This window comes from Penaeus monodon, chromosome 2 (assembly GCF_015228065.2).
Source record: "Penaeus monodon isolate SGIC_2016 chromosome 2, NSTDA_Pmon_1, whole genome shotgun sequence".
NCBI classification, from domain to species: domain Eukaryota; kingdom Metazoa; phylum Arthropoda; class Malacostraca; order Decapoda; family Penaeidae; genus Penaeus; species Penaeus monodon.
Genome location: NC_051387.1, coordinates 49,651,899 through 49,664,398, shown reverse-complemented (window position 1 = coordinate 49,664,398; position 12,500 = coordinate 49,651,899). Strand labels below are relative to the sequence as shown.

The following is a 12,500-nucleotide window of genomic DNA, read 5'->3' as shown; positions in this document are numbered from 1 at the left end:
CACCTCACACCCATCCTTCCTTCCATTTCCTTCTCCTTCTCCTTCACCTCTACTTCTGCCTCCTCTTCCATCTCCTCCCCCTGTACCTCCCCCTATCCTCTCCTCCTCTCCTCCATTCCTCCTCCTCCTCCTCCTCCTCCTGCTCTTGCTCTGTCTCTTCTTTTAAGTTCTTGGTTTACATTAATTTCTTCTTTCCCTTGTTATTTTTCCCTTATAATTCTTTATTTCTCATCTCTTACTTATATTTACTGGTATGTTGAATAATCACAAATCTATTTTGAATGTGACATATGTTACTGGTCAAGAAAAGTATTGCACATAAAAGAAAAATAATCATATTGTCTTTAAAGAAGGCTGACTCATACATGTTACACAAGAAGGTTTCTTAATCTTGTGTATGTATTTCTTACATTGCTCTCAGGAAGGTGTAATTTTACATGATCCTTATTTTTTTACCATAACTTTCCATTGCTGATTTGATTAATTCCCATACTATATGATCTTTTATCACTGCATTTTTCACAATGCACTCATTCTAATATAAGTATATATGAGCCCCAATCTTCCACAGATGCGTCGAATGATAAGTGTTGTTTGTCAGAAGCTTGGCGTAGACACAGGTGACAGATTGAAGACCAACGCCCGCAAACTTAAATTCCTCGTCAAGGGACCATTGCCTGATGATGGTCTTTTCCCAACCTTCCAAGTCAGTTTCTGGAGTATTTTTTTTTTTTTTTTGTGTGTGTGTGTATGTTATCAACTGTAGTTTTGGACTTTTTGTTCTATGTGAGGAGGTTGAACCTTTTAAGTTGAATATAGAGTTCTAAGTGATAGTTTTATGTTATAGGTATTATGTGATTGAAATGAGAATGACTGGTTTTGTAGAAGTTTAATCAGTAAGTGAGGAAGTGATGGGAATTGAATCTACTTTTTAGCTGCTGTTGCTATTTCAGGAATATATCAATTTAGATAGTATGATATAAACATTCCTGTATTGTTTTGTATACCTGATCCCAATATAAAATTTCTTTGAATATGAAACTCAAATAAAATAAACCTCAAGAGAAATTGTAAGACCAGCTATAACAAACTTTTGAAATATAATTTCAGGACTTCAGTGTCGAGCATATATATCTTCGCACAAACTCTCGGAAGATGCAAGCACGGCTCAGAAAACGAGGCAAAAATGGTAGGGCTCAGTTATTTTGCTTGTGCACAATTTTTTTTTTTTTCAAAACTCCTTATGGCATTTCCTTTATATAAGTTGTGATATATACTCATGCGAAAAATTATGTACACTAATGACTAGCAATGATATAGTATTTTTTTTAATTTCCGTGGATTGGCCCATTATGTAAGGTGGTGTGTGTGTGTGTGTGTATATATATATATATAATATATGTTATATATATATATATATATATATATATATATATATCATATATATATATATATGATATATATATATGTATATATATATAGTATATATATATATATGTATATATTATATATATATATATGATATATATATATATTTTAAATAATATATAATATATATGTATTTTATATATATTATATATATATATATATAAATATATATATATATATATATTAGTATATATATAATATATATATGTATATATATATATTATATATATAGTATGATATATATATTATATATATATTATAAAAATAGTATATTTATATATATGTATATATATGTAAGTAATATATATGTATATTAATTTTATTATATATATATATATGTATATATATATATATAATATTATGTATATATATATATATAATATTTATATATATAATGTATATTATATTATATAAAATGTATATATATATTATATGTATATAATATATGTATTAATATATAATATATGTATAATATATATGTGATATATATGTATATGTATAAAATTATGTATATGTATTATATATGTATATGTATATATATATGTATTATTATATTATATGATATGATATTATTATAATATATGTAATATATATTGTATATATATTATATATATATATATATGATATATATGTATATATATATATATATATATATATATATATATATATATATATATATATATATATATATTATATATTTGTTGCCTTCATTTTTCTGATCATCAGTTATACAAACAAGGGCTTGTATATACATTATGATATTACTATGAAAATAACTTTTTAAAATTTCATTTCTCTTATTTATAGTAACATTAATCTTAATTTTCCAGGCCATCACAGTTACACACACACTATCCGCAAGCCAGAACAGCTGGGGCAGATTGTAGAGGTGAAGACAGCTATTAGCCAACGAGACTGGAACAACATGTCAGCTCAAGCAGATGAACACCATTACCCCATTTACAAGATCCGTCGGTGCTTCCTTCACAACAACCAGTATTTCCAGCTTGACATTTACCAGAAGCCTTGCCACCAAAGGTAACAGGGATCTGGTGGCATAATTTTAAGAATATTTGTCTTTTACTTTTAAGCATTGTTGATATTCAAAGACAGTTTCATAGAACTGTTATGATGTTCAGTTCTTTTACAAACTTAGTTTTTTGTTGTATAATTATTATACTTCATTTTGCTTTAGCATATTTACTTTAATTATATATGTCATTTTATATGTTGTTCATAAGAAGCTGATTACTGATTACATAATATTGTACAGCAAGGCTTGACAAATATCCCTTGCAGGTGTGAAGGCCTCATCCTGTTGGAGACCTACTCCACCCTCCCCTCAGAGGAACTGCAACGTCGTCTGCCCTCATTCCTCAACATTGAAGCTGAAGTAACTGGCAGACCAGACTACTCGATGTTCAACCTAAGTCTCCGTGACGAATGGGGTGTTACCAACAAGTTCTGTGTCAACATCGCAGGTTAGACTTGTACCCTCATCATGAGTTGTGCGGCAGCCCTGGTGTTGTGCCATAGATCCCTGAGTTAGTGTTTGGAACCTACATGCTTAAGTTTGGCTGAGAGCACTATCAAGAATGATTCAGGGAGGTTGATAACTTTTTTTTTATCTTTTTTATTATTTTTTTAAAAATCTTTTCCCCACCAGAGTGAGGATAGAAGGTTTGGGGTAGCATTTGGTACTTCCCCATTTAACTTTTCCAAAATTTTGAGCTAAATAATCAAAAACCTTTTTTTTGGAACTTTCTTGAAAATTTTGTTTTTTTTGTTTTTTGGAATTGGGGGAATTTTATTTTCAGAATAATTAAGTTTTTTTTTAAAAAAAACCCCCTTTTATTTTTTAAATTAATTAAGCCTTTTTTTTTGATATAAAAATTAAAATTGAAAATTTTTCCGAAAATTTTTCCAAAATGTTTTTTCCCATTTTTAAAATTGCAAGGAAGTTTTCAAAATTTACGTAAAATTTTATAAGGATTTTTTAAAATTTATTTTTTATTAAAGGGAAAATACGTTTTTGAATTTTTTTAAAAAGGGCTTTTCATTAAAAAAATTTTTTAAAATAAATTAAAGAGGGAATTTTTTATATAATTTTTTTAAAATTTTTCCAGAATAAAAAATTTTTTGGCCAAATCTTTTAAGAAGCTTTTTTATTTTTTTTTTAAAAAAAGGGTAGTGGAAAAAATTTTTATAAATTTTTTATTATTTTTTGAATTCAAAAGTCCAAAATAAGGTTGTAATCCTTTAAAGGTTTTGAAATTTCCCAATTTTTTCAATTCCTTTACAATAAAAACCCATTCAAAGAAAATTTTAAATTTTTGGGCCAATTTTCATTTTTTTTCTGTTTTTTTTTTTCTTTCTTAGAAAAAATTTAAAAATTTTTAAAATTTTTTTTAAAACCCAAATATTTTTTAAGGTTGCGTAAAAAAATTTAAGGATTTAAAGGTTTTAGGCCAAAATTTGATTTTTTAACCCAAAGCAATTTTATTTTGGTGTCCTTTCCCTTTTTCCATTTTTTCTTTTTTTACTTGTGTTTTAATTTCTTAAGTTAAAAGTTTGGGGTTTTTTTTTTTTAATTAAAAAAATTTGTGTTTTTTGTTGTGAAAAAAAGGTTAAAATTATATTATAATATTTTTTTTAAAAAAAATTTTAATTTTAATACCCTTTTATTTTTTTATTTTTTTAATTTTTATGTTAAAAGTTTATGTTTGGTATATGGAAAAAGGGAATTTTTGGGGTTGTATTGTAATATATGTTATTATTTTATATTTATATATATTTATATTAATATATTTTATAAAAATAATATTTGTATATAAAATTAATGTTTTATGTATATGTTATTTTTATATGAAATTTTATATGAAATTGTATATATATTTGTATTATTGTAAAATATTTTATATGTATATTTTGTTTTTAAAATATATAAAATTAAAATTTATATAAAATTATAATATATTTTTTGTTAATAATTATATGAATTTTATATATATATATTATATTGTATATATGTTTTGTTATTAATTATAATTTTAAAATTTTATATAGTAAAATTTTGATATAAAAATATTATACATAAAATTCCCATTAAAATATATAAAATATTGTACATATATAAAAATTTTAAAATATAAAATTATATATAAAAAGTATATATTATATATATATATATATATAATATTTTAATTTATTTTAAATATTATATTATAAAATATATTTTAAAAATATATTTTATGTAATATATATTTTATGTAAAATTAATATTTTTAAAATTTAAAATATTTTTAAAATTATATAATATGTAAATTATTTTTTAAAATTATTATATAAATTATATATAATTTTTTAAAGTATTTTATATATATATAAAATTTTATTATATATATATTTATATATAATATGTATATATAATATATATTATTATATTAAAATATAAAATAATATAATTATATATATATTTATAAAAATTTTAAAAATTTTTATTTTTATATATATTTTATATATATATTTTTATAGAAATTATATATATTTTAAATTTTATAATATATTAGGTATATTTAATATATATTAAAATTATATATATATAGGGATAATATATATATAATATTATATTTTATATATTATAAATATATTTTTGGTATAAAATTTTAATTTAAATAAAAAATAAAATAATGTATAATATTATATTTTTAATATAAGGGTAAAATTAAAATATTTTTAATTTTTGTTATATAAAAAAAATTTTTGTAAAATATAAGGGATATATTTATTATTATATATATATATTATATTATTTTTATATAATCTTTATATAATATATTAATATATAATTTTACATATATTATATTACATAATATATTAAATAATATTTTTTCCTTTAAATATAAAACCTCTATTATTTTTAAAATATTTTATTATATATATCCCTATTATTTATCATATTTTATATATATATACAGATATATATATACATAATATATATCCATATTTTATAATTATCCCTATCTTTTAATATATATAAAATATTTTTAATACATTTCAAATTTAAAATTTAAATATAATATATCTACAAAATAATATTCGCCCATATAAAATATATATAAAATAAAATTATATTTCCATCTATATAAAACCATATATATAATTTTATAATTTTAATTAATTAATATTTTAATATATATTGTGTAAAAATTATATTGTTGTATATATAGGGTATTTTCTATCAAATATATTTTGTTTGTTATAATGTATGAAATTTTAAAATAAAATATATTTTAATGTAAAATGTGTTAATATATATTATATGGTTCTTCCTTTTCTTATTATTTTTATATCCCTATATATATCCCCATATATATATCATATATAAAATTATTATCCATAATTTTTAAAACATATTATTTTTACATTATATATCCCTAATAAAATTTATACAAAATTATATATTACATATATATTATACTTATCCTATCCCTATTATTTTCCCATTTAAAAAACCTATAATACTTAATTTTCCCTTATATAATTCAAAACAAAACATATATATATTATATCCATTTTATATATATATATATATATTTTTCTAAAAAATTTTAATCTAAAATATATCCTATTTTAAAATTATATTAGTATAATCCCCTTCAAATATTCCCATATATATATATATCTTATTATTTTAAAATACCCCTTACATAATAAACATTATATATACCTATATATATATATATAATTATATAATATTTTTTAAAATACATATACATATAAATATACATATACATATAAATTATCCCTAACTTACAAACTTTTACAAAATACATATACATATCCCTTATATATTATATATATAATTATATTATATATATATTATATAATTATATATAGTATGTTTTGTGTTGTGTATTTTAAATTTGGGGTTATTTTGTATTGTATGTGTAGTGTATGTTAGGTGTAGGGTATTAAAAATGTTTTAATGTTTTTGGTGGTTTTGTTTTTTGTGGTGGGGTGTGTGTGTGTGTGGGGTGTATATATATATTTTAATATATATAATATTATATTTAATATTATATATATTATCATTATATACACTATACCCCCAACACACAACACACCCACACAAAACCCAACCCCCACCCCCATATATATATATAATATTATATAGATATATAATTTTTTAAAATATATATATATAAAAAAACACCCCACACATCCCCAACATATACATATACTTTAAAACTTACATATCCCTCCCTTAAAACCATATCCCTATATATGTAGTATGTTTTTTATTTTAATGTAGGGAAAATGTAAATGTTTTATTTTTGTATTATATGTTATTTAAAATTATATTATATATTAATATTATTTTTTGTTTTTGGTTTTGGGGGTTTGTGTTGTGTGTGTTGTGTGGGGTGGGGTGTTTAAATATATTTATAAATTATCTTATGGGTATATATTTTTTTAAATTTATATTATATACAAATTATAATGTATTTTTAATAATATTTTGCCTATATATGCATATATTTTGGCCTATTTGTATATTTATATGTGTTTATATGTATATATCTATATTATATTTATATATATAATTATATATATTTTTAATAAAATATATATAAAATATGTTGTATGGTTATATTATATATAAAATATATAAAATATATTATTATATATTATATATATTTTTATATATCTATATATATTTTTAAAAGGTTTTAATATATTTTAATATATAATATAATATAATTTTTAAAATATATTTAATATTATATAAGAAAAACCCACATATTAAAAAATATTATACCATATACCCACCATATATATATATTTTACATATCCACACCATATATTAAAAAAATACCTATACACCCCACATATTATAATTACTTACCCCACATAAAATATTAAAATATCCCAAAACTTTTATATACATTATGGGTATATTATAAAACATATCCCAATTATTAGTATATAATTAAAAATTATAAACATAAAACAATAATAATATTTTTATATAAGTATATAATAAAAAACCCCCACCCCCACCCCCCACAAAAAACCCCCACACACAAAAAACCCCACCACACACCCCCACAACAAACAAAAATATTATTTTAATATATATATAATATAATATATATTTATAAAATTAATATATATTTTTATAAAATATATATATATTATATATGAAATGTATGTATGTATTTAGATGAGTGTTTGTTTGGGGTTATATTTTATAAATAGTATATTCATATCCCTCCCCCCTTAAAACCCTTTTGAAAACGGGAAATATTCTGGAATGGGATAGATAGAAAAAACATTTTATTTAAATTTCTTTCCCTTTTCCTCCAGAAAGGGGCTGTGAAATTTCTAAAAATTTAAAAAAAATAAAATAGCTAATCCCCATTTGGGGATTTTTTTCTAGATGTGGATGAGTCGGGCAAAAAATTTTTTCATACTTTTAAAATTTTGGGTATATTTTTTTTTTTTTTTTCATTAAAAACCAATACAGTTGAGCAGTGCATTAGTATATGAGAGCCAGTGTGTCCTTTAATTGTTTTAAATTTATTATGAAACATGTAATTTTGAGAATACAAGGAAATTTTAAAAGTAATTTTTTAAGGTTTTGTAATGCGTGGGTTTTTTTTTGGGAGGTTTTTTTTACCTCTTTCTCAGAAATTTGTGTATTTTTTTTTTAAATTTTGGATTTTTTTGTTAAAATATTGTTTCTGGTCAATTAAGGGTGTATATTTTTATAATTTTGTGTGTTCATGTATTTTTTCTTTCCCCCTTTTCCCTGAACCCCTTTTATGTCCCGGTGTATATATTGTGACAGGGGCTTTGCCCTCTCTCTCTCTCTCTCCTCTCCCCCTCCCCCTCGTCTCCCCTCTCTCACTCTCCCCTCTCTTCTCTCAAAATTTTCTCCTCTCTCGTCCTTTTCCTCCCCCCAAACTCTCTCTCCTCTCCCCTCTCCCTTTTCCCTCTTTTACTCTCACTCTTTTCCCCTCACTCTCCTTTTTCCTCTTCCTCTCCCCCTCTCCTTTCTTCCCCCGCTCTCTCCCCTCCCCCTCCCCCCTCTCCTCTCCTCTCCTCTCACTCTCCCCTTTTCACTTTTCCCTTTCCCCTCCACTTTCCCTTTCCTTTCCTCTCCCCTCCCCCTCTCTCTCACCCCCTTCTCCCCCTCCCTTCCCCCTCCCATTTCCTTTTTCCCCCTTCCCCTTTTCTCCCTCTCTTCCCCTTTTCTCTCTTCCCCTTTTCTCTCCCCTTCTCCCCCCCCCTCTCCCCTTCTCCCCCCCTCTTTTTTTTTTTTTTTTTTTTTTTTTTTTTTTTTTTTTTTTTTTTTTGGGTTTTGTGGGGGTGTGTGTGTGTGTTTGTACTCCCAAATATTCCCCGTGCCTGTATGTGTGAGTCAAAAGTATGCCTTTATCCATAAATGCTTTAAAAAAGAAAAAGCTTTGAGCACATTCCTTTTCTAAAATAAAGGGCCTTTTTTAAAACCCACATGAGTGCGTGCTTATATGAGAAAATTTTCTCATAACTGAAAGCCCGTGGGCCCCTTGCCCTTTTGCATGCACTTAACCTTTTTAATTCCTTAAAAAAATCATAAAATTGCCTTAATTTTTTCGGACTTAGAAAAACCCTTGGAAAAAACTAATTTTGAGAAAGCAAAAGAAAAGGTAAAAAAATGCTTCTCAAATCCCCCATTATTAAAAAACCAAAATAAAACCCAAAAATGCCCCATTAGTTTTTGAAAAAGTGCAAAAAAGTGTGGGACATTTTTTTATTTAGGGAATCCCGTAACATGACTTAAAGAATTCTGAAAGTTTTAAAAAATAACACATATTCAAATGTTAACTGCAATTTTTTTTTTAAATTAAAAAATTTTTTGGTTGACTAAAAGGGTTTCTTAACTGCATGAACTGAAGAATGTTTAAAACTTGCCCCTTTTTCTTTTTTTCCCCTTTTTTTTTTTTTTTCTTTTTCTTTTTTTTTCTTTTTTCTTTTCTTTTTTTTTAATATGAAAACAGAGTAGTTGGATATTGTTACATGACATTTGAAATGCATTTTGGGAATTGGGTTTTTTGGGAAATTTAATTTTTTTTTATTTTTATGTAACTATATGATATTTTAATATTTTAATTATCTTTTAAACATTTTATATTATATATATTTTTTAATATATATTTATATGTATAAAAATGTGTATATTTATATGTATATTTATATGGGATAATATATATAATTATAGGTTATATATTAAAATAAATTTATTTATTAATTATATGTTATATAATTTTAATATTATGTATAAATATAATATTATTTATAATAAAAATTATATTATAATATAAAAAATGTATATATATATATATATATGTATATATATATATATATATGTATATATATATATTTATTATATATATATTTATATATATCTATATCTGTATATCTATATACATCTCTATGTATCATATATATATATATTGTATCTATTATATATATATGTATTATCTTTATATCTTATATCTATGTCATATATTATATCTTATATCTGTATTAATCTATATATTATATATATCTTATTATTAATTTTATCTTATATTCTATATCTTATCTTATCTATATTTTGTATATATATATCATATAATGTCATATTAATATATATATGTATATATTAATCTCTATATTGTACTATATATTATATATTTAATTATATAAAATATAATTATATATATCTCTATATATATTCTATCTATCTTACTATATATGTTATATCTATTATCTACTATATATATATTATATTATCTATCTTTATATTCTTATATATATTATATCTATTGATATATATATATCTATATATATTTTATACTATATTATACTTATCTCTGTATATTGTCTATATATATACATATCATTATGTTATTTATATCTATATGTATTATTAAACTATTTTTGTATATATTATTATATATGTATATCTATATATCTATATGTATTATATCTATATGTTTTCTATTTTCTATATATATGTGTATATATATATATTATGTTGTCTCTTTTATCATATCTTGTATACTTATCTTCTAGTCGTATATTATTATATATTGTTTATATTAATCTTTTACTTGTCTATATATCATATATATATATGTGTATATTATTATATCTTCTGTGTTATATATCCTCTTATTTGTGTTATCTTACTCTATATATGTGTGTATATATTTATTATATTTGTATATATATAATATATTATGTGTATATATAATAATTATATGTGTATTTCTATTATTTAATTGTTTATATATATATTTATATATATATATTAATATTATATTATATATATTTATTATTTTCTATATTTGTCTCTTATATTATTATTGTATATATATATATACATATTATGTATATATATACTATATATTACATATATTTATACAATAATATAACATATATTACATATCTATATACTTATATAATATATTACATATATATACTATACATGATATATATACATATATATTCTAATATATATATTAATATTATACATATATATATACCACATATATATATATCATATATATAAAATATATATGTATATATGTTTTCTATATGTATATATATGTTTTATATATGTATATATTATTTATTGTATAGTCTATCTTATGTATATATTTAATCTATCTATTTGTATATATGTTTCTATATCATTACTTGTATATATGTTATATTCATTTCTTATTTATTTGTATATATGTCTAAATTATGTGTATATCTATTGTATCTTGTATATATATGTATATCTATATGTATATATGTATATATTTTTATATTATGTATATCTATATGTATATGTATATTATATTATATGTATTATCTATGATATTAGTATATATTGTTATATCTTTATTTATTGTATCTATATCTTTTCTATATTGTATATATATTGTATTTGTCTATATTGTTATATGTTCTTGTAGATCTTATTTATGTCTATATTGTATATATCTGTCTTCTTATGTATATCTTATATATTATATGTTGTCTTATGTCTATATAATCTCTCATTGTATATTTATATTCTGTATATATATGTTATATTGTATATATATGTCTACTATATGTTTATTATACTTTAATAATGTATATATGATATCTATGTTTTATGTTTTATGTTCTTGTCTATTGTTCTTCTGTTTTGTCTATCTATGTATTTATGTCTCATATTGTCTATGCTCTCATATGTTCTGTCTTATCTGTATCTATCTGTTTATCTTTATCTGTACATATCTGTATATCTTGTTTTCTGTATATCCATTATCTTCTCATTATGTTATATATCATATATTGTGTGGTTGTGTGTGTGTGTGTGTTGTGTGTGTGTGTGGTGTGTGTGTGTGTATGCTATAATATTGTCTCTGTTTTATATCTATTCTCTATATATATATGTGTGTAGTATATTGTATGTATATGTACTGTATATGTTCTGTTATGTATATATGTGTCTGTCTTGTATATCTCTGTGTCTGTATCTATTATGTTTGTATATCTCTATGTATCTGTATTATTGTTATAGTCTATTATGTACTATCTATTGTATATGTGTATATGTATTATCATCTCTGTTACATATATCCTGTCTATGTGTCTCTGTATATGTATATCTATATTGTTATGTCATCTATTATATATGTCTATTATATATGTGTGTTAGTGTGTCATATCTATATGTCTATGTATTACTATCTGTGTCTATATGTATATGTTCTATCTTATGTGTATATATATGTATATCATATTCTATGTGTATATATTGTATTATATCTGTTATATGTATCCATTGTGTATATATATTGTATGTGCATATATATATATAGTGTGTATATATATATTGTTATTATATGTATACTGTACTCTATATGTGTATACTATCTGTATCTGTCTTTATATGTATCTATCTGTTATATCTATGTGTATTTATAGTTATCTGTATATATTATTTATATATCTATATTATTCATATATATGTGTTTATATATAAGTATATGCATATT

The 12,500-nt window shown here is 21.5% G+C and overlaps 1 protein-coding gene across 1 annotated transcript in view; it reads left to right on the top strand.

Moving 5' to 3' along the window:
* The window catches only part of LOC119583479 (TRPL translocation defect protein 14-like), a 101,035-nt gene that overhangs the window by 78,038 nt on the left and 10,497 nt on the right, over window positions 1-12,500 (top strand). Inside the window, exons 8-11 of the mRNA XM_037931990.1 lie at window positions 572-706; window positions 1,111-1,189; window positions 2,259-2,466; window positions 2,728-2,909. Of these exons, the coding sequence (XP_037787918.1) occupies window positions 572-706; window positions 1,111-1,189; window positions 2,259-2,466; window positions 2,728-2,909 (604 nt within the window). The remainder of the gene's footprint in view (window positions 1-571; window positions 707-1,110; window positions 1,190-2,258; window positions 2,467-2,727; window positions 2,910-12,500) is intronic.